Below are 24,576 nucleotides of genomic sequence, written 5' to 3'. Positions count from 1 at the left end.
TGATGGAAGGTTTATACTGGAAGACACAACTGGACCTTGACTGTGCCCAGTGTTAGTGTTGTCTTCCACTTCGGTGTATTAAAAAGCAATTCAGAACCAAGCAGGAAGGATGTCATTTCCTATTTCATCACTCCACAGCTAGTTGGTCATATATCACATTCAAGAGAACAACAAGGGCACCCAAAATTCAGCCGCTAGTGACAAAGAAGACCACAAATTAAATCTACATCTCCTCTACTCGTGGCTTCAGTATCACCAATTAGTGTAATTTAGTCACACAACTTAGAAACTTTGGAGATATATTTCTCTTTTTCTTTCCCTTTCTTTCTTTTTCACTTTCCATTTTATCTTTTTCTTTCCTTATTTATATATGTGTGTGTGTATGTTTAACATTAAGTGAGAAGGTATAATTTACCTTTTCCTTTGCAGTTATTCAATATACTAGAGATAAAGGCCTGTTGTGAAGAAAAATATGGGTTCTAGAAAGAGGCTCTGGGTAAATGTCCTCCCATCCTGGCTGTCTTCCCACCCACTCTAGTGAAGACATTCACTCCCCCCCTCCCCATCAAGGGGAGCTGACTGCCATCTGGAGAGCAGTTGTAATTCTGAGTGATATCCAGCCCACATCTGGAAATTGGCAACAGTGGTTCTCCAGGAGAAAATGGTTTGTTTGGAGAGTGGTATGTATGGCATTGTATCTGTCTGAGATCCCACCTTTCCTCAAACCCCACCATCTCCAGGCTCCACCCATTAAATCTCCAGGAATTTCCTAACCTGAAGTTGGCGACCATATCTCTTTCCCTTTATTTGTCCCTCTGACTTCAGCTTCCTATAGCTTCCACCTCCATGCAGCCTCTACATAGGAAAAGGACAGTCTTTCTCCTCAGTGTCAGGGGGACAAAGAAGCTTACATCAATCTCCTTCCTCCCCCCCCCCCCTTTGATCTGCACAACAACCATGCAAGGTAGGGGAGGCTGGAAGTATGTGACTGGTCTGAAATCACCCAGTCAGCTTCCACAGCAAGAACAGACCCTGCTCTGAAACCCTAACTCATATGCCATCCTCAAACTCCACCACAGAATCTCCAGGGATTTACCACCAACCTGGAACTGGCAGCCATAGTTAGGACTGGCCCCAATAAGTTCTCCCTCAGAGGCCTTTAGTGATACTTTTCAGAACAACTCTCTTTCTCTGATACCATTGACTTCAATCTCTGTCTCTCACTTTCCCTCCCTATCTGGCTCTCTCTGTACCTGGCCTACTATGACAGGACACCATTTTTCCCCCATCACTGGATGTTTCCTTCCCAGAGGAGAATGAGGAGTCCTCAGCCAATCGAGAGAAAGCCTTCCCTCTTTCCTCCCTCAGCCAAGGAAGGCTTTCTTTTTCTCCTCTGCAAAGCAGTGATGGGTGGTTTAGCCAATGGGAGAGTAGGGAGAGGCAGCAGCTGCCAGAACCAAGGTTAGTTGTCTTTTACTGACAGAGTCAGCTTGACTGGCTAGTATTAGCCACTCAGGTGAGAGAGAGGAGTGGAGTCAACCAATGAGCTCTCTCTCAAAGACCAAAATAGGACTTGAAAGGACCTCCTCCATCAGCTTCTACTGAGAGAATAATGCTTGGTTGCTTTTTATTGAGAGAAGCAAAGTAAGTTGCCTAGTAACAGCCACTGCTTAGCAGTTTCCCCAGAGGGCCAATCCTCATCTGTCATGGGGCCACCAGCGGGTGGAGGAGAGCAGAGTCTGCCAATGCAATGCAATAGCATTTGATTGATGGTTTGACAGACCAAAGGTTGATGCACCACAGTCCCACCCAGTGCCAACCAATGAGGGAGCTCGGATTTGCCATGACAAAAGGGGAATTATATATAAAAGATATTTAAATCAAAAGCACTACATATATATGCTGGCAATTATGTTGTATTTTATTTCTACTTCTCTGTTCAATTATATGTTTTATTGATTTACTGTGATTCAAAAATCTTAATAAAATGTTTGAAAAGGCAAAAAAAAAAGTTCCAACCCTATAAGAACCTGGGATGAGGATGGATATGCAACATGCCTTCCCAACAACTTAATCTCCCCTGTCATTCAGTCCTCCCACGCCTCTCCATAACTCCTTTCAGAGGCTGATATTCCCTTTAGCAAGAAAGTAAGCACAGAAGTGCCTGCAGAAGATTAACATTTGAGGTTTAAATGCAGATACTTTGGGGTAAAAAAGGGGGGGAATGGGAGCTATCATCGACCTGAGAGGCCTAGACAAGTTCTTGTTAATAAAAAAAAGTTCAGAGTGTTATCCATTCCAGATGTCCTTCTGTTACTCGTGGGCATATGGTTTGTAATTGGATAAGTACTTCCATGTAAAAATAAGGCTTGCCTGACGCAAATATCTCCACTTCAGTCAGTTTGTGTCACTTCCAATACATGGTATTTTCTTTCAGGCTAGCCACAGCATCCAGAGTATTTACTATGGTGGTCACAGTGGTAGTAGCCTCCTTAAGAAGACTAGAATATGATACGTGTATCTTGATAAGTGGCTGATAGTAGCATATACCAAAACCAAACTTCCAGTCTAGCGGACTTACGTTTCACCATAGGGGTACTCAAAGCATTGAACCTGTTTGTCAATGCAAAGAAATCCAAGCGAGAATTCATGCACACGGCATCCTTCATAGGTGCTGTATTAGACTGCTCCCTAGCCAGAGCCTTTCCACTACCAGAAAGAGTCTTCGCACTCAGATCTATAAATTAACTTATTGCCAGAAATCATGCTTTGACCCAGCCATTCTCATCCAGAGTTTGTTAGGATTAATGGTCTCCAACACATCATTGGTATCCTATGCAAGGCTATGCATGTGTCCTCTACAAGTATGATTTGTCAGGAACTTCAACTTTCACAATCTACATCAGTTTTAAAAATTGAATATTCCAAGACAAGTGGTACGTTCCGTACATGGGTGGATCTAGGGTACCATCCTCCTAAGCAGGGGAGGGGGGACTCCTTTCCATCCCTCAGTACCAGAGGTAGCACTGACTACAGATGCCTCCTTGTCAGGCTGGGGGTCCCATATCAGGCAAGTGTAAGTCAGTGGGACTTGGTCTACCCCAAAAGTACTGTTCCATATCAGTGTGTTACAGCTCAAAACCTATTAACCATACATAGTCAGGCATCAGGAAAACATGTCCAAATAGCCATGGACAATTGCAGTCATGTGTGAATAAACAGGGCAACACTTCCTCTTACTCAGTTTGCCACCTAGCCACACTAATTTTAGAAATGGGTGATCTCCAACAAGGCCATAATCCTGGCCATCCATGGCAGGAGTCAACAACCATCTAGTAGACTTTCTGGTTGCACCACCCTAGTGCCATACAAACGGTAACTCAACTGGGCCTTTCTTGCCACGATCTTCCAGTGTTGAAGGGAACCAACTACAAACTCGTTTGCCAGGAGTCAAAATGGGCAATGCAGATTCTTTTACTCCCAGGGTGCAGTCCTTGGGGAGATGCCTTCCAGATCTAGTGGACAAGAGATCTGCTATATTCATTCCATCCCCTACCACTGGTCCTCAGGGTCCTCAACAAAATGAGACAGGAACACGTCAGCTATCCTAATAGTCCCTTTATGGCTGAGACAGGCATTGTTCTCAAACCTTTTGACCATGTCTCACAATGGATACATTCTTCTCCCTCAAGATCATAGCCTTCTACTGCAGGACTCATTCTTACATCCAAATACTGTCACCTTGCATTTAACAGCATGGGTCAGTCAGTTGACCAACCACCAACTGGTTCTTGGAACCAGTAGAAGAAATATTGCTTAACTCCAGAAAACCGTCCACCTGGTGCTTATATTCAGTCAAATGGTGCTGTCTCTATGCATGGGCCAAGTTCTGAATTATGTCCAATAGAGAGGGTCTTCAGATATCTCCTAAGTCTACTTCAGGCAAGCCTCTCATCTACCTCCATAAGAGTCCATCTAGCCACTCTATCATTATGTCATGTTAATGTTTGAAGGGAGGCAGTTTTTGCACAGGAAGAATCCATACTGTTCCCAAAAGTCCTGCTGAATCAATTTTCCCTCAGTTCACCCTCCAGAACCTCTGCTTTCACAACTTTCAGGGAAACCACTGAACCCCATGGCTTCCTGCTTCCTTCATAGAATCATAGAGTTGGAAGGGACCTCTAGGATCATCTAGTCCAACCCCCTGCACAATGCAGGAAACTCACAAACACCTCCCCTAACTATGAAAATAGTATTCCTAGTAGCCATCATTTCAGCCGGGAGGATCAGTGAGTTACAAGCACTGCAGCACGATCCCTTCCCTCCTGGTGGAAGTATTTGATGCTAGGGTAATCCTCTGCTTCTCACTCCAGTTCTTCTCTATGATGACCTCCAAGTTCCATTTGAACCAAGATGTGACTCTGCCCGTGTTGTACCCCCACAACCTCAGGATGACAGAACGCACCCTCCACTCCATAGATTTTTCTAGATCACTTCTCTTCTACCTAGGTAGGACAAAATCTTTTAGGAAAGATGACAACCTTTTCATTTCCTTTGTGGGCTCTAATCTGGGGGGGGGGGGGATTGTCACCCAATCCATCTCTGGGTGGATAGTCACACGTATCAAACTGTGTTATGAATCAGCACAAGTTGACTGTCTGGTGGACCTCCTCACTCACTCCACTCAAGTGCAGTCTACATCTGCTGCCTTCTGCTGTGGTTTCTCCATCTATTTTGTCTGCAGGGTTGCAGCATGATCTTCCTCAGACCCACAGCCATGGTGGGGCATCTCATGGCCATACCCCTTGACTTTCCAGCCACACCCACAAGTCCCAGCAAGCTTGTGCTTATCCAACAGCCAGAGAGGCAGGGGGAGCCCGGAAGGTCTTCTTCTCTCTCCCCACGCACACCTCTCACCCACTCCCCTTTCCCCCAGATTTCCCAACACCCCACCACCCCAAACTTTCTGGCTACACCCCTGGTCTTTCTGCACCTTTGCAAGACACCAGTTGATGGACATGGATTTCATGGGAGATGCAGCTGTTCGAAGAGCAGTACGGCAGTGCTGTACAGCTGCTCTCAACTGAGAGCTCACATCTTCCTTCCTTTGAATAGTAAGGTGGCTCACTGCTCTCCTGTGTAGGACTGCACAGTTACCAGAACAATGAAAACAGGGTTGCACTTACCTGTAACTGTTGTTCTTTTAGTGGTCATCTGTGTAGTCACACACCCCTCCCTCGTGCCCTGCTGTGAGCTCTTAACTGTCAGCGTAGGGACATTGAAGATTTCAATATGAAACAGGCTAGCTTTGTTGACAACAAAGTTTCTGTTTATTGATTACAGCAATGCATACCACAACGCAGGGTCGTTGATACTAATAACGAAAAGGGTGCAAGCATGAGTATATAAGGATACACATCAAAGGCTAGGGGGTTTAAATCATTTCCCACCATAAACCTGGGATTTCTTGGCTGAGAAGAGCCAGAGCAGTTATCTGTTATCTCCCACCTACATAGCCGCCTCTCCTCCGCCTCGATGGCCTCGCTTGTCTCTTCCAGGCGCCTGGGAACGGCTAGATGTTTTACATTTCAAAGGCCTGTTGGAGTCCTGGCCTCCCCACTCCCGAAGAGCCTTCTACAATTCTAGGGTTAGTGTAGCAAATGGCCTAATGTTAGTTCACAGTAAATAACAGGTCAAGTCATAAAACAAAGCTTCAATGTATACAAGCTGACATTAACTAAATATGTCTATCTCATTCTAGCAGCAGCAGTGAGAGGAAATGACAAAAGGGTGCTCCCCTCCCTCCTTATCATACCGGTGGGGGGGAGGAAACAGTGTATGGGAGGGGGACAGATTGTTCTGCGACAGGCCTGTGCATACACAGAACCAATGTATGGCCGCAAAGGTGACCGCTTGATGAATAACAGTAAGTACTGCAACCCTATTGAATGTAGGGGAACAGTTGCTGATCTTGACAAAAAGATAACAAGGGATGTTTTTGCAGACCTGAAACAGGGCTGGCATGGGCTGTCAGCTAAATATGCAAAGCCATTTGGGGGTAACTACCCAGATGTCCCTCTCTTATAAACAAAGGTATTTTTCAAAGCATTGTTTATATCAGTACAATAGGCCTTACAGGTATCAGCCTCCCCATCAGCGGCAACAGCAATATCTCTCATCTTATGTGCCACAACAGCAATTGAGATAACAGCATAGTAAACAGATGGGCACTCAGACCCCACAGTTCCCTCAAGACCAACCTAGTAGGCAAAGGTCCCTCCCCTGACTAGACCAGGTTTCTTGGCTTTGTTGATAGGTTGTCCTACTCCTTATAAATGGGTTAGCATAACCCAAGATAAGTGAATCTTCTGATTAATTAAAGTTGACTATTTCTTAGAGTTTGCATCATTACAGTCTATCTGCAACAGGCCTGTGCACACACAGTACCCATGTGTGACCACAAAGGTGACCACTTGATGAATAGCAGCTACCAGGACTTTATGGTAGAAAAAGCCCAGCAGGAACTCATTTGCATATTAGGCCACACCCCCTGACACCAAGCCAGCCAGAACTGTGTTCTTGCTTAGAAAAGGCCTTGGCAGTTACCAACAAGTCTTGACAAAAAAGTAATGAGGTTACCTGTAATCGATGCTTGTTCATATTCATGGCTACTTCCTTTGTTGTCTGAAGAGATCTTTGACCTGTTGTCTAAAGGGGCTTTTTGGAGCTTCTCCACATCTCATTCCACAAATTTCTATTCAAGATGTTTCTTAATAAATAGAAAAGGTGGTGGTAAGAGACATCTCTTAGACTTTAAAGCTCTTAGTAAACATCTAAAGGTGTCCAGATTTCTAGTGTTGTTGTTATCTGAGCTATTACTTAATTGAGCAAAGGGATGTGGTTCACAATCCTGGACTTCTAGGATGTCTATTTTCTCATCTGTATTCATGAATCCTTTATAAAATACTTAGTTTTTCAGTGTGAGGACACTTCTTATGAATACACGGTGCTGCCCTTTGGCCTAGCTACAGCACCAAGGGTCTTCCCAAAGGGTTCCTTTGCAGTGGTGGCCTGAGATTCAGAAACTGCATAATTTGCCCATACTCAAAACAGCTGGCTGTTTGCAGACTGTTCATTTGAGTCTCTGATCGACCGTGTTCATCTAGCCCTTAAAACACTAGAATCTTTCGAGTTTGTAGTTAATTAGGAAAAGTCTCATTTACAGCCAACTCAGTCTATTGGGGCTTTCCTGGATGCTGTTGAGGGATGGGCTGGTTTGCCTTTGGAGAAGGCACAGGCCTGGTCTACATTCAGAAGTTGTTGGGATTTATTTATTTATTTATCAGATTTATATCCCACCTTCCCCTGACAGGTTCAGGGTGGCTAACAACAGTTTAAAAGCATTAGCAGACATATTAAAATTAGATCTATAAAAACATATTAAAAATCCAAGATGGCAAGCTTCTGTTTTCCATTATATTAATTCAGTGAGATTGTTGATGCTGAAGGTAATAGCCACCTCTCCCTAACCATTAAAGGCAAGTTTGAAAAGTTCGGTCTTACAGGCCCTGCGGAACTGTGGCAGGTCCCGCAGGGCCCTGATGTTTTCGGGGAGGGCATTCCACAAAGGGGGGGCTGTTACCGAGAACGCTCTGGCTCTAGTGCTGGTCAATCGAGCTTCTTTCGGTCAAGGGATCTTAAGGAGATTTTGAGACCCTGAACGTAGTACTCTCTGGGGTACGTATGGGCAAAGGCGGTGCCGAAGGTAGACAGGTCCCAGGCCATATAGGGCTTTAAAGGTTATAACCAGCACCTTGAAGCGAATCCGGAACGCCACAGGCAACCAGTGTAATTCTTTCAGCACAGGTTGAATGTGCTCCCATACAGGTAGCTTCATTAACAACCTGGCTGCTGTGTTTTGCACCAGTTGCAGCCTCCGAAGTTGAGTCAAGGGCAGCCCCATGTAGAGGGCGTTACAGTAGTCTATTCTCGAGGTGACCATTGCATGGATCACTGTTGCCAAGTCATTGCGCTCCAGGTATGGAACCAACTGCCTTATCCACCTAAGATGGTAAAATGTGGATTTGGCAGTGGCTGCTACCTGGGCCTCCATTGTCAACGAACGCTTCAGGAGCACCCCCAGACTCTTGACCTTCGACGCTGGCGCTAAGAGCTTCCCATCAAAGGCCGGCAAGGGGATTTCCCTACCCAGGCCACTGCGACTGAGGCACAGGACCTCTGTCTTCACTGGGTTCAATTTCAGTCGACTCTGCCTGAGCCATTTCACTACGACTTGCAATGCCAGGTCCAGATCTATATCCATGGCTTCAACAACAGCATTGATGGCTTCAACAACAGCAGTGGTTCCTCAAATGAGACTACACATTGAGACCATTATAAAATTGGCTCAATTTGCAAATTTAAAATCAACTCTGACCCTCAGTGGCTTAGGTTGTCTATACCAGGCTAGATCCCATCCCTATCTCACTTAGTTGGTGGTCCTGGGATTCCAGTCTTTTCAAGGGCTAAGATTTGGGTACACCTTTTTAGGAGACACTTGAGTATGGATAACTCCTGTATGGTGTTTGAAGTTATAAGAAAATTAGTCAAGAATGTGATCCCTGTCAGATATGACAGGGACCTATTGTTAGAGATTACTTGGGAAACCTATACATAGGTGAATCTGCATTGCTACAGAGAGTTTTCTTTGAAGATGCTTCTTATCTTGGGAAACCTGCTTACTTTGGGGCAAGATAAAATGCTTAGGACTCATGTAATCATTCTCCTTTAATTATCTATGTAGAATCTATGAATGGTACTATAAATATTCATTTAAGTTAATGTTAATGAGTGTGTTTTTTAAAAAGATAAAATGTGAGCAAGAATGCTTTAGTAATATTTAACTTGTGTTCTATACCCCCAAAGAACCAAAAACATTATTGAGGTGCACCTGTTGTCAGGAGATAAATGATCTGTTACAGGAATTCTAACTACTGCCTCAAGATTCTTAGGAGGGCTTCTGAACTGCACACCAACATTTGAATTAAGCCTGACCAGAGTCATCTGGAACACTGTGGGGAACAGATTGTTTTCTTCTCCGTTTTTAGGTTAAAGCCAGAAAGGCTTGAAAAAGAACTTAATAGATACTTGGAAAGTGCCAGAAGAATAAAAAAGAAAAAAGTCAATCTCAAAGAGTTTGCTGCATACCTGGAAGTCCCAGTTTCTGACATGCTAGAAAACATGTTTGCACTTTTTGATGAGGTAAAAAACAATTTCACTGTTGTTACTATATTTAAATTCTTGATAACTTTTACAAGTTGTAATAATGCAATATTAATATTTATTTGGAGTTAATGTAGCTGTAATCCAGGAAGTATCCATTTATATTAAGAAAATTGTTCCTGGAAAAAATGACTGTTCTATCCCAGGGATCTTGTGTGCATCCCTTTGCCTGTTCTTTGAGTGTATAGTTTTAATTATCTATTTTGTTAGTTAAGAACATAAGAGAAGCCATGTTGGATCAGGCCAGTGACCCATCCAGTCCAGCACTCTGTCAAACGGTGGCCAAACCCCCCCATCAAGTGCCAGGAGGCTCACCAGTGGGGCCAGGACACTAGAAGCCCTTCCACTGTTGCCCCTCCCCTCCCAAGCACCAAGAATACAGACCATCACTGCCCCAGACAGAGAGTTCCATCTATACCCTGTGGCTGATAACCACTGATGGACCTCTGCTCCATATGTTTATCCATTCCCCTCTTGAAGCCATCTATGCTTGTAGCTGCCACCACCTCCTGTGGCAGTGAATTCCATGTGTTAATCACCCTTTGAGTGAAGAAGTACTTCCTTTTATTAATTCTAACCTCATCGCTCAGCAATTTCATTGAGTGCCCACAAGTTCATGCACTGTGAGAAAGGGAGAAAAATACCTCTTTCTCTGCCTTCTCTATCCCATGCATAATCTTGTAAACCTCTGTCATGTCACCCTTCAGTCAATATTTCTCCAAACTAAAGAGCCCCAAGTGCTTTAATCTTTCTTTATAGGGAAAATGTCCCTTTAATCATTCTAGTTGCCCTTTTCTGCATTTTCACCAATGCTGTAATATCTTTTTTGAGGTGTGGTAAGCAGAATTATACACAATATTCCAAATGAGGCACACCATCGATTTATACAGGGGCATTATGATACTGGCTGATTTATTTTTAGTTCCCTTCCTAATCATTCCCAGCACAGCGTTGGCCTTTTTTTATTGCATTTGCACACTGTCTCATGATTTTCAGTGAATTATTTACCATGACTACATGATCTCTCTCTTGGTCAGTTTCCACCAGTTTAGACCCCATGGGTGTGTATTTACAGTTAGGATTTTTGGCCCCAGTGTGCATTACTTTGCACTTGATCATGTTGAACCTCATTTGCCACATTGACTCCCACTTGCCCACTTGAGCCAGTTTGGTGTAGTGGTTAAGTGTGCGGACTCTTATCTGGGAGAATCGGGTTTGATTCCCCACTCCTCCACTTGCATCTGCTGGAATGGCCTTGGGTCAGCCATAGCTCTGGCAGAGGTTGTCCTTGAAAGGACAGCTGCTGTGAGAGCCCTCTCCAGCCCCACCCACCTCACAGGGTGTCTGTTGTGGGGGAGGAAGATAAAGGAGATTGTGAGCCACTCTGAGACTCTTCGGAGTGGAGGGCGGGATATAAATCCAATATCTTCTTCTTCATCCTCAACAGATCCCTTTGGAGTTCCTCACAGTCCTCTGATTCTCACCACCCTGAACAATTTAGTGTCCTCCGCAAACTTAGCTACTTTGCTGCATACTCCCAACTCCAAATCATTAATGAACAAGTTAAAAAGCATTGGACCCAGTACTGAGCCCTGCGGTACCCCACTGCTTATAACCTTCCCTGTGAAAATTGCCCACATTTATTTTTATTTCCAATTTATTAAGTTCTGCGATGAAAATACAATTTATCGTCCCCAATATTCCATCAATCTACTATAACATTCATCCCCATTTTTACAATAGAAAACATTCTCCGATGAAACCACAAGGACTTAATACACCTGTTGGCTAGCCAAGAATCATTTTCTATTCAGAATCTTATTATCTTATGTCGTTTATACTCACTTTATGTTTCCTATTAATTAGGCAGTTTTTGATCCGCAAGAGGACTTGTCCTTTTACCCCATGACTGTTGAGCTTACTTAGGAGCCTTTGATGAAGAACTTATCAACAGAGTTGTTGCTCAGCTTCTGCTGCTCCATTTTGGAGCTACTGTGAGATACTGTTAGTGTCACATTACTGGAACGTGCTCTGTCATTCCAGCAGAAAATAGTGTGTAACCATAAATACTGTTAAATCCATTGTGATTAGTAACAAGCATGTACTGATTATTTATGTTTTCTTTTGTTTAAAATGAGGATATTTTTAGGTATTTTAACTGTGGTCTTCAGGAATCTGCATTTGCAAGGCTCTGTGCAGAAACCTTCATATAAACTTTTGTGATGTGAAAACTTCACAGCATTTTTTTCACTGGCTGCCGTCTATGAAATCAGTAATATAACTTTGATCCTTTTCCTTTTGCAGAAGGAAAATGGTATGATTGACTTGCGAGAATATGTAACTGCTTTGTCAGTAGTCTGTAGACCATCCAAAACCATGCAAACAATACAGTTGGCTTTTAAGGCAAGTAGCAGCTTTACTAAAATGCTTCATTAAAAGCTTTCTCAAATCTACACTTGGAAAATAGCCAAATCAAACTCAACACTGCAACATTTGCCTGTACATTGACAGTTAATTTGAAGACACTACTGACTTCACAATTTCTGTATGATTTATCCAGTTTAATTAGGCATGATGAACTTTTTAACACAGTCACCAGGTGATCTTACTCTGCTTTAACTCCAGTGGCAGGCAAGGCCAGCTCCTGATTGGATCACTTCTGTTTGTTTTTGAGCATAGCGTCTTGCTGAGCAGTTCTGTGCCTGCATGGCAGCCATGTCTTAAAGGGCCAGGTGGCTGCAGCTGCTTTTTCAAGGACTAAGTCACCTCTCAGTTACCAGAAAAAGAGAGATCTCCCACAGTTAAGACTGGATCGTTAAAACAAGCAATTTGTGTAAAGGCACAAAATCATTTGCTTTTGTCAAGGTGTGGTATTATACTGGTATATAATCTGCTCCCATAGAGCAGAATTGGAGCCCAGTGGTTGGCTCCTAGAGCTACCAATCAAGTCCCATTTGCAACTATGCAGTGGGACACATCCTTCAAATGAGAATGTCTGCTAGATTACATTTGCCAGCATTTTTGCATAAGCACAGTTAATAGTATCTATTCAAGAACTGGTAACAAATTAGTTGGGTTCATGGAATAGACACTGAAGGTACACAGATGAGATGACTTAATCCTAGCATCTAGCAAGTCTCAACACAAAAATCACAAAACAAATGTTTTTTAAAAAACTGTTTCTGTTTAAAACTGGTAGCAGCAGCTGCAAGAGCCAGTTTCACTCTCTGCTAAAGATGGGCATAAATTGGGGAAATGGTGGTTTGTGGTTTGTTTGATTTCCCAAACCAGTTCATGGTTTGTTTGGTTTGGGAGGAACAGCCCCCTTGCAAGTTAGAGACTCCAAACTCACAGGAAGCCTTCAACAAGCTGTCCTCCACCAGCCCTCCAAGTTTGGCGAAGACTGGATTTGGATGTCTGAGTTATAGTCCCTAAAAGCAGGTGCCCCCAAGAAAGTTCAGCTCTAGCTTCAGGTTCTGTCCGTGAAACCACAGCAAAGAACACCTTCCCAGCCGGGAGAAGTGTTTAAAGAATTGTCCCACTGTGTGAGGGGAAAAAGGAGTCTCAAAGCTCCTCTAAATCAGCCATGTGACAAACAACTGAATTAACTATTTTTTTCTTTATTCTTCAAAGTGAAAGCAGCTGAGTCAGGGTATGGTATTATACTGGTATATAATCTCCTCCCATAAAGCAGAATGGGGCCCCCATGGTTGGCTCCCAGAACTGCTAATCAAGTTATGGACAGCTGCTTTGGGTGTTTCTTGGGCTCTCCATGTCCACCCCCAGCATTGCCTAGGAATTGACTGAATTGGTTTCAGGCTATCTGCAGAATGAACCACAAAAATAAGAATATAAGAGAAGCCATGTTGGATCAGGCCAATGACCCATCCAGTCCAACACTCTGTGTCACACAGTGGCCAAAAAAAAACCCCCAAGTGCCATCAGGAGGTCCATCAGTGGGGCTAGAAGCCCTCCCACTATGCCCCCCCAAGCACCAAGAATACAAAGCATCACTGCCCCAGACAGTTCCAATAATATACTGTAGCTAATAGCCACTGATGGACCTCTGCTCCATATTTTTATCCAATCCCCCCTTGAAGCTGTCTATGCTTGTAGCTGCCACCACCTCCTGTGGCAGTGAATTCCACATGTTAATCACCCTTTGGGTGAAGAAGTACTTCCTTTTATCCGTTCTAAACTGACTGCTCAGCAATTTCATTGAATGCCCATGAGTTCTTATATTGTGAGAAAGGGAGAAAAGTACTTCTTTCTCTACTTTCTCCATCCCATGCATAATCTTGTAAACTTCTATCATGTCATCCCGCAGTCGACGTTTCTCCAAGCTAAAGAGCCCAAGTGTTTTAACCTTTCTTCATAGGGGAAGTGTTCCAAACCTTTAATCATTCTAGTTGCCCTTTTCTGGAGTTTTTTCCAGTGCTATAATATCCTTTTTGAGGTGACCAAAATTGTACACAGTATTCCAAATGAACCAAACATACCACCATAGGAAAAATGTGTTTCATGTTTTGGCTTGGGAACAACACAACCAAGCAAACTAGTTCAAAATGAACCATGAACTGGCCTTATTCATGCTCAAACTGTGATTCATTTCTTGGTTCATGCCATCCCTACTCTTAGCCTAACTCATCTCACAGGATTGTTGTAAGGATAAAATAGAGGGGAGCCACTTTGGATTCTCCTTGAGGTAGAAAGAAGATATGTAAATGAAGGAAAATAAGAAAGTAATATAATTGTGTGAGAAATCACAGTAATTGTGCCAAGCAGATCAATCCACATTCACTCAGATGCATCCAAGTAGCTCTCTGAACAGTTGGCACCCAGCAAGCAGAGAATGAGGCGAACTGGTGTATGTTCAAGCATAATGAACTACACTTAAATGCCGTCATAGTCATACAAACTGGATCATCTTTTGTACTCTTTTAAAATGCAAAATTTGGAAGCAAGACATGATCCATGCATGCCTGCTTGCTACTTGATGAGTGCAGCATCAGATGGTGACCTATGCTTATAAAAGTGCCATCCCAGATTCATATCACCTAAAGTTATTATCAGTAGTTACCACATTCAACTGAAAGTCATCACATACTGTGTAGTCAAGTGGTGTGCCAGTTCTAACTGAAAACCACTTATAACTTAAAAGCTGTGAATGCCTTTGTGGTGGAATGTGCCTGCTCTGGCCTGAAGTCCCCATTCTACTCTGCCCTCCTAGATTTTTTTCAACACCTGGAGAGGCTTTACTTCCACTCTCAGGTAGCCCACTGCCACCACTTGACCTTTGTAAAGGATTGCCCACTGGGAGGGTCAGGACACAAGGGATGGGCACGAACCGATACACAAATTGCAATTTGTGCATTAATTGGGCTGATTCAGGGTTCATTTTGAACCAGTTTGTTTGCCCAAACTGGAAAATGAACTGCCTTTTTTCCTTGGTTGTCTGTTTGGTTCATTTTTTGCAGTTCATTTTCCCAGACAGCCTAATGCTGATTCAATCAATTCCTTGGCAACACTGAGGGTGGACTTCTGGGAGTCCTACAAACATCCATAGCAGTTGTCCATAGCTTGACTGGCAGCTCTGGGAGCCAATCACGGAGCTCCTGTTCTGCTGTACAGGAGCAGACTTCCTGACTCTGTTGCTTTCACTTTTGTGCACAAAAAGAGAAGAGTTAGTTGTTATGAGAGCTGAAGCTGAGCTTTCCTGGAGGCACCTGCTTTGGGTGGCTATAACTCGGACATTCCAAATCCAATCTTCAGCAAATCTGGAGGGCAGGTGGAGGAGAGCCTGCTGAAGACTTCCGGTGAGTTTTATACCTCCTGAACCAAACAAACCATGAACTGGTTCAAGCAACCATGTGAATCACAAAACAAAGCACTGGTTTGGGCAATCAAATGAACCGCGAATGAACATGAACCACCATTTTCCCATTCGGTGGCCATCTCTAGTCAGGACTCCCAGCTTCTCTTCCAAGTTCTGAGGCCTTGCCTCTGTGTGCGTCTGTGTCTAGTGCCTGGTCATCATGGGACAGTTTACTGCCTTGTGTGCCTCCTGGAGGAATAGCCACTCGCCAACTGCCTGCCTCGCCAACACTTTTTTTTTTAAATTATGTGTCCAAGACAGTGGAGGTTTATGGCAGAGAACCGTTGCCAGCACCAAAAGTAAAGTATTTACTTTAAAAAAAAGGTTACAAACTGACTTTTAACACAGCACCAAATTGAGCAAGGGATTCCAAAAGAAAATGGATAAGACACAAATCCTCTCTCCCTTTCTCTAAATATGCCCTGTCAGATGTTAAATTAGGACAGGCGTCTTTTTCTTAGGATGTTACAGATCCATCTTCTTTGTGTGGTCTCTGTGCATCACATCTATGGGATATAGTGCACCTGCACTGACCTAAGTCGGTACTTAAGCCAAAGGATTTTCATGGACATGCAGAGAAACCCCACCATGCGTGCTCACTGGAGTGGGCACAGACATCCTGCCAGTCCTGTTTTGACCGCAATACTGATCATTCTCCTTGCTCCAGTCGGTACTTTTTGTTAAATTTCCCTTTTTCCAATAGCCACTTCTACTCCTTTTCTTTATTGGTCTCTTGCAACTTCTCCTAGAATTATAATTATTATTATAATTAAGGGGGGTGGGGGGGAGAAAGTAGCAGATTTTACTTTCCTCAGTCCTTCCAGTGCCCTCCCCGCACTGTTCTTTCTCTTCTAATCTCCTTTCCTTGCACCACTCATGGAAAGGCACTGGGTGTTTCAAGCACTGATCCAAGTGTGGGAGTACACCCCCCCCCCCTTTCTGGATGATTACTCCCTCTGCTTCCCCTGCCTTGTGGAAACTCACCTCACAGATCCATGCATGCAGTGCGCTATGTTCTTCTGTGGAAAAAACAAACTACACACTGTTCTGCAGTGCTCAAGTCGACTCTCTCACCAACTACAGAGACCTGCACATCTTTGACTTCGGACAACACATGGCCCAACCAGTGATATTGGCGCCTGAGCCCTCTGAGAGCAAAACTCTCATGGCTCTTTTTCTTTTCCGATGCCAATCTCTCTCCCAAACAAACAAACTTGGCATCTAAGTCGGAGTCCTGAATACCTGTCAGAAAACTGCAGGGAGGGGCAAGGGATTGGAGGAGGACGACAAGCATGGCAAACTTGACCACAGTTGTCATATGCCACTCACCTCTCTGAAAGGATCCACGTTGGAGTCACCAGCCATCCCCATCAGCTCACTGCTTCAATGGCTAGCATCACCATCCATTGACTAAGCCCCCCAACACTGGATCCACTTTCCAGCCTGAAGCATGAGTGCACAATCTTCTCCAAATGGTTATGGTCTCCAAGCACTGACAGCTCCTCACCCAACCACAGTCCAGTGACACTGGCACCAAAACACCCTCCCACATCAGCACTTGACTTTGGGAATGGACATCTATCAGCAAAAAGGACAGCAACCCTCCCTTTGCCTGCTGCCACTGCTGCCTCCACAGTGTCCTTGGCTGTCCTTCTGGGAGATGTACAAACACCCCTCACTGAATGGGTCATGGAAACAGTTTCCCCCATCCCTCTGGGACTTCGGCCTACATTTCTGGTACATCACAGAACTGGAAAAGAGCAAGGGCCCCAGCTTCATCATGGATCTCAGGGCACTGAAGGGATTCATCACCTACCACAAATTCAACATGACTTCCCTACACAGTCGCCTCCTGCTGATTAAAGCAAGAGGCATGGATGGCCACTTGGGCTCTACAGGACACATATTTTCACATCTGCATATGCCTCCACCACTAGAAATATCTAAATTTGCAGTCGGGTGGACCACATCTGATACAAAGTCCTCCACTTGACATTCCAATGGACCCATGCATCTGCACCAAAACCATGGTGCTCGTCGCAACCTACCTTTACCTCCTGGGTATAACCCTCTTCCCAATGATAGATGACAAGCTGTTGGTCACAAAATCCAAACAGAATCTCACCCACAACATTCAATCCACTCTTGGCTTACTCCAATATTTGGGACGCACAAGGAACCACCTGACTGCCCCCCCCCCAATAATCAGGGCCCAGTTTATAGGGACAGTCATAAACACCAACTTGTAGGTTTTGTCCTCATCACAGAAAGAGCAGGACATCATCTCTGTCGTGGATCTGCCTCAAGCACAGTGAGGAGGCATAGCTCTCCGCGTTCAAGGTCTTTGGGGCCTAATGGTCTCAAACACCTTGATGTTGGTATTTGCCAAAATTTTCATGCATCCTGTATTTTCAGGTTCCTCTGATCATCCATTGACTCCCTATTGCTCTGCTTCTCCCTACCATCCAGCATCCTGGCCCCGAGACTGGTGGGAAATGGAATTCAACCTGCTCTCAGGGGCACCTCTTCACCCCCTTGCTGTATCCATGACTGTCATTAAAACTGCCTTACATTGGGTTTGAGATATACACACAATATGTCTTGTGTCAAGCCCATGACCTCCCAGTTTGGTGTAGTGGTTATGTGTGTGGATTCTTATCTGGGAGAACTGGGTTTGATTCCCCCTCCTCCACTTGCAGCTGCTGGAATGACCTTGGGTCAGCCATTGCTCATGCAGAGCTGTCCTTGAAAGGGCAGCTTCTGAGGAGCTATTTCAGCCCTACCTACTTCACAAGGTGTTTGTTGTGGGGGGGGGGGGAGGTAAAGGAGATTGTGAGCTGCTCTGAAACTCTGATATTCAGATTGAAGGGTGGGATAGAAATCCAATATCATCATCTTTTCCTTCTTGTCCTCCTCCCTCCCCCCACTGCATCAACCACTACACCACTTTCCTGCAACTGCTAATTGTAGAATAGGCTCTACGTTTCTTTATGCCATCTTGGTGATGTCTGTCTCCCTCCTCGCGTTCAATCTCAACCTGCATCTCCATCATCGGTTGAAGGGAGAGTGTTACCAGGACACTCGTGCCCTAGTAATGGGCATATGGGCAGATTTCTTAGACCTCCATTCTTCCTGATGGCCACCCACCTGCCTGGGGACCTTTGTGCTGTGGAGCAGCATCGCCTCCAAAGTGGAAGATCATTTGGACAGCTCTCTGCCCTGTATTCTGCCTTTGGGGTCACTCTCTGATCAACACGATTGCCACTGCCTACGATCAGAAATGTCAGCATTTTTTGCTCCAGAACAGGAGTGGATGCCAGTTCTCTAGGAGACAGTTTCTGAGTGAGGCCAACCTCTCTCAATATGTTTCCATGTCTACCTCAGACCACTAAGATAGTCCACAATTTCTTGAGGAAATCATTGATGGCCATCATTTCCATCAATCGGCTAGTTGAACTCATGGCTCTACATGATGATGCCCCTTCACTTCACAACACTGGTGGTTTTTCTCTCTCTGAGATATCTTTTTTCTCAGAAGTAGTGTCTGAATTCCATCCTAGTGTGGACATCTCTCTTACAGCCTTCTTTCCTGTGTCCACAATGTTGAGAGACTCCACTCCCTAGATGTCAAAAGGGCTCCCCCTATTTCTTCCTTCCAGAGGCTCCCCCTATTTCTTCACAGAAAAGACCCTGGCCTGTTCCTCTCCTCCATTTCTCTAAAGCTGGACCATGAAATCTCTTCTCAGAGACTCTCCTAATGGCTAATGGGAATTATTTACCATCTCCTACCCAAGGAGCTGTTTCCTTGCCTGATTCAAGGCCATTCTGCTAGGACCTTAGCTAAATCTAAACCTTCCTCTAGGGGGTTCCATTACATGAGTTTTCCAGGACTGTGACCTGGGCATTCCAGCATACTGTTATCATCACTATGCCTTTGGTGCCTCTCCACAGCAGTGTTACCAAATGGGAAGTGTGAACCTGCAATCAGCTATGCCTGGTTGACGTCCAGCACTTTCCTTCAGATGTAGTCCTTGCTTGCTTATCTCCCATAGGTGTGATGCACAGAGACCATAACAAAGACGAACAGGTTGCTTACCTGTAACTGATGATCTTCAAGTGGTCATCTAGAATCTGGGTGTGAAAATGCAGTAGAATCTGGGTGTGAAAATCCTTTGGCTTGTTAAATACTGATCAGAGTCAGCGCAGGTGCACTCTCCCATAGGTGTGAATGCACAGATGGCCACTCATAGATCATCAGTTACAGGTAAGCAACCTGTTTTTCTCTTGTGTCTGAGGGGGGGGGGGGCTTAGAACACACAGTGGAGGTTTTTGCTCCCCTCAAACCTCTCAAGCAAAAACGCATTTCTTTGCACTTTAGAGCCAGAATATCTGCAGGAAGACCTCCACACCTGGGGAGGTATTGCTCAGGCATGCTATCAGCACAAATAGGTTTGTGGACAGCATCCTTAGAATTCTCTGCTGTTGTGTCACAGCAATGGAATAGATTCTTGAGGGAGGCCTATCAGGCTGCAGATCTTATTGGAATTTAGACAACAAGTGAAAACTACTTTATTCATGAGCTGTTAATGTTAGACCGTTTTCGCACACAGCTTACCTCGCAGTCACAATCCTGTTCCCTCCGCAGCGTCCAGTCGGATTTCCCACCATCTGCGCCGAAGTTACAGGAAGTGCCGCGGCTTTTGCATAGCAAACATAAACTGGGTTTTAGCGTTTTACATTTGCTACGCAAAAACTGCGGCACTTCCTGTAACTTCGGCGCAGATGGTGGGAAATCTGACCGGACGCTGCGGAGGGAACAGGATTGTGGCTGCGAGGTAAGCTGTGTGCGAAAACGGTCTTAGTTTCCTTCAGCAGGTACTGAAAGAGCTTTTGATTAGTAACTTTTGTTGTGGTTGGATTTTGCACATATATGTATTATGACATTTTTTATTTAACACTATCTTAGGTGTCAGTTTTTTAAAAGTAACAGATTTTTTTTAAAGTAATGCTGCATTCTTAAACTGTATTTTAATTCACAAAGTGGAATTTTGATGAGATGTGGGAGTAGGATGAGTTGTTTTAATCAGTTACTAAAAGGGTCATGTCATGTTGAAACCATTGCTGTCAGAAAAGTGGAAAGCCTCTTTGGTTGTGGGCTGGGGGTGTAACTCACACAGGGCTTGCGGACCTTTTGTGGACTGGTTGTGGCCTGGGGGTGTAACTCACACAGGGCTTGCAGACCTTTTGTGGGCTGGGGGTGTAACTCACAAAGGAGGACCTTTGTGCTGCTGCAGAGGTGAGTTTCACATATTGATTCAGGATAACCACCTGCATCTTTGACATACCTATGGTTAATCAAATTAGTGTAAATGTGTTGCTTTGTTGGAGCAAAAATAATCTTTTATACTTGTTCACAGATGTATCAATCAGAAATGGGAGCACTAAAAGAAGAAGATTTAACTTGCATTTTAAAGACTGCCATGGGTGTCTCAGACCTTAATGTATCAAACTTGTTTAGAGCTATAGACAAAGAAGAAAAGGGTACAATTACATATGGTAAGTTTAGGAAATTATTGAAAAAATTCATAGAAAAAAGAACTTTTCTATAAGAATCAAGTATACCGAGGAGCATCTGGAGGAGAGGGTTAGTACATCCAGGCTCAATTGAAGGTGTTTCAATGTCTCTATTTAATTGTGTGTGTGTGTGTGTGTGTGCGTGCATGCATGTAAATAAAAGTTTGTTTTCATTTTTAACTGGCTTGGATCCCAAGTTGGATGAGAAGGCAACTTTAAAAATGTCATATATATACCATATTAGTTCTGTGATTTACTGTCAGCTCCTCTCCAACACTGGAATGGCATATATATATCACAGAGCACGTGTCTTAATTCAAAGTACATGTGATGGCCACAAGGGCCTAGTATCTTCTGAATAGGACTGTTTCTATGTCCCAAGTCTTAGACTGGGATCCTGTGCCTTGTTTCTGCGTGTTTAGTACTTTGTCAGTTGTAGGAGTAGACCTCCACTGCAGAGATTATTTTCCAGCTCTCAAAACACAGTCGTCTTGCATAAAGGGATACAGATAATGCTGGAGGAACATATTCTCCAGTCGAGACTGCCCTTGCAACAGATGAGGTGCAGTGTGGATGGAAGCAAGGTTTAGGATCCAAGTTTCAAAGCCCAGCTAGCAGCCTGGAGGTGGAGCTGCAATGGCTTAAAGGAGTATAGCTACCTGGCTTCCATGGTCTTTGCACTGCTGGCAATTTAGGCACTCCTATACACATACTGAATCACTGAAGTCAGGAGAGTCCCTGGGATGCATGGACAGTCAGACATTTGTCTGTTTCTTGGGTTTCTTCAGGAGGGTTAAATAGAGACCTTAATGCAGGTACACTGTAGCAGCCACCGAGTGCAAAGAAAAATACTGTTGTTTGCTAACCCTCCTTTTTGTAGATTTTGAAATGTACTATCATCATCAAATCACCCTAGAAACATTTTTCCTAATTGAAACCAGAGCTGGATTCTTGGGACCCCCATTTGAATCCATGACTAACATTCTTCTGAAAAAATTAACTTTAAAAATGTTTCTTCATTGTGACCGTTATATGCACTCAGCAAGTATGGAAGTTGGGAGGGTTGTGTGCCAACCCTGCCTTGTGCATTTTCATCCAAAAGAGGCATGCCAGCAGTTTTCATGGACTACAAGGGCAGGGAGAGGCTACTCTGAGTGAAATTTGTCTGCAGAGTTACCATCAAGTACCGGTGCTGAATTCATGCAAGTTTGGTAAAATCAACAATGTTCCTTCTGCTGAGGTGGCCTTTGTGAGGAGGGTCCTGCAAGAGATCATTTGGCCATCACCTGAATATCTTCCTGAGAAGGTTCTGTTTTATCTTGTCCTTTAAAATCTAGAATGACCTGCCTTTGCTGAAGAAAAACTGAAATTCTTGCCATGAATTCCTGTTTTTGGAAGAGCTGGGAGAGTTAACACTTTCAAGTTGTATTGATCTGTTCCTCTGAGTGGGATCTTCCAGTGAGGATGTAATGACAGGCTGATGTCTTCACAGAGAAGTGAAGACACAACACAGCTAAATACTGGCAAGAAGAGGATTCCTGCTGGCAGAATCTCCCTAGATAAAAGGGAGGTCAACCACACGTACCCTATAGGTTGTTTCTTGGAGTTTTTCTGCAGAAACTGAAGTTTTTGCCACTGGCTTTTGAGTCTAGAGCAACCTGGGGTCCTGAAATTTACAACTTTGCTCACAGCTGTATTTGGAGTCCTGACAAGGATACAAAGTCTGCCTGCCCCAGCATCTTAAGATTTATGGATATAATTATCTTCAAACAAAAAAAGATTTTCTTGAAGACAAAGACGCAATAGCTTGATATGAAGTAACCACGTTTGTGGGAATTATAGAAACTTTTAAAAGGATTTGTGGAATTAATAACAATTGGAAAAAGCTTAATTAAGATGTTACTGGAATCATAGAATCATAAAGTTGGAAGGGACCTCTAGGGTCATCTAGTCCAACCCCCTGCACAATGCAGGAAACTCACAAACACTTCCTCCTAAATTCACAGGATCTTCATTGCTGTCAGATGGCCATCTAGCCTCTGTTTAAAAACCTCCAAGGAAGGAGAACCCACCACCTCCCGAGGAAGCCTGTTCCACTGAGAAATCGCTCTAACAGTCAGGAAGTTCTACCTAATGTTGAGCCAGAAACACTTTTGATTTAATTTCAATCCATTGGTTCTGGTCCTACCTTCCGGGACCACAGAAAACAATTCCACACCATCCTCTAGATGACAGCCCTTCAAGTACTTGAAGATGGTGATCATATCACCTCTCAGCCGCCTCCTCTCCAGGCTAAACATCCCCAGCTCCTTCAACCTTTCCTCATAGGACTTGGTCTCCAGACCCCTCACCATATTTGTCGCCCTCCTCTGGATCCGTTCCAGCTTGTCTATAGCCTTCTTAAAATGCGGTGCCCAAAACTGAACACAGTACTCCCGGTGAGGTCTTACCAGAGCAGAGTAAAGCTATACCATCTGGACACTATACTTCTGTTGATACAGCCCAAAATTGCATTTGCCCTTTTAGCTACTGCATCACACTGTTGACTCATGTTCAGAGTATGATCCACTAAGACCCCTAGTATGTGGAACTTTATCAAAAGCCTTACAGAAATCAAGATAAACGATGTCTACAGCATTCCCCCGATCCAGCAAGGTAGTCACTTTCTCAAAAAAAGAGATCAGGTTAGTCTGACATGACTTGTTCTTGAGAAAACCATGCTGGCTCTTAGTAATCACATCCATTCTTTCTAAATATTCCAGGACCGACTGTTTGATGATTTGTTCTAAAACTTTCCCAGGTGTCGACATCAAGCTGATGGGTCAGTAGTTACTGGGATCAACTTTTTTCCCCTTCTTGAAGATGGGGACAACATTCGCCCGCCTCCAATCTTCCGGCACTCTCCTGTCCTCCAAGAATTCTCAAAAATAATAGCCAGAGGCTCAGAAATTACATCCGCAAGTTCTTTGGACTTCCGGGGTTGGAAAATGCCGAGCTGAATTGCTTCTCAGAAGGGGAGCAGACTGGGGCTTCTGTTCGGGGTAGTGGAGGCAATTTAATGCCTATTGCCTACTTTTCTCAGTCAGAGATCAGTCCAAGATATGCACAGGAAACTGAGGAGATTTACCTTGGCTAAAAAGAAGTCCCGGGGGGGCTCCTTTGAGGGGTGTCCGGAGACAAGTTGCATATTCGTCATCTGCAGAAGTTTCCAGGGTCATTTATTTAACATAAGCTCGACAGGATCCTAACCTTCTTTGAGACTGCTAAACATCTAAAGCTATACAAGACCGGTGTTGAATCTGGATAACTGCAGAAAAAGGTACTGATGACTATCTTCATTCCGGGACTATTTAAAGTTAAACAAAATAAAATCAGAAGGTGGAAAATAGAGATTCAGAAAGTTTGGAAGAAGAAGGGGAGAAGGGGCGAAATTTGAACTTTGTAAATTTAAAGGACAGTGCTAAAAAGTGGAAAGGAATTTATTGTTTTGTCTGCTTGCGGTTTTGTTAAAAAAGCCCCATCGTCACAGATTTGCAGCTCTCACAGTCAACACAGGAAATACGTCAAACGTTGCGAGATGTTTTTGCTAGTGAAAATGGGATTTGGTGGCAAGGAAAGCAGGAAGTGTTGGATGGAAAAGAGAAATCATTGAAGCAGCTAGCCTACTCTAGGACTATAATATCATAGAAAAACATCAGCGGCCATTGCTAGGAGGTCAAAATTTAAACAAAGTTTTTAAAGTGTTCGGGACATTAAAAATTGGTGAAGCTGACAGAGGTGACAATTATAAGGTAAATACATTATCGCTGATAATTATTTTAAAAGCCTTTTGAAGGAAAACATTT

General features: G+C 44.0%; 1 protein-coding gene across 1 annotated transcript in view; it reads left to right on the top strand.

The window, feature by feature from the left end:
• The window catches only part of LPCAT1 (lysophosphatidylcholine acyltransferase 1), a 154,825-nt gene that overhangs the window by 117,522 nt on the left and 12,727 nt on the right, over positions 1-24,576 (top strand). Inside the window, exons 11-13 of the mRNA XM_060254342.1 lie at positions 9,108-9,261; positions 11,587-11,685; positions 20,575-20,713. Coding sequence (XP_060110325.1) covers positions 9,108-9,261; positions 11,587-11,685; positions 20,575-20,713 — 392 coding nt within the window. The remainder of the gene's footprint in view (positions 1-9,107; positions 9,262-11,586; positions 11,686-20,574; positions 20,714-24,576) is intronic.

This window comes from Heteronotia binoei, chromosome 14 (genome assembly GCF_032191835.1).
Source record: "Heteronotia binoei isolate CCM8104 ecotype False Entrance Well chromosome 14, APGP_CSIRO_Hbin_v1, whole genome shotgun sequence".
Taxonomy (NCBI): Eukaryota; Metazoa; Chordata; class Lepidosauria; order Squamata; family Gekkonidae; genus Heteronotia; species Heteronotia binoei.
Note: the sequence above shows the minus strand (reverse complement) of the source record. Positions and strands in the feature narration are given on the sequence as shown.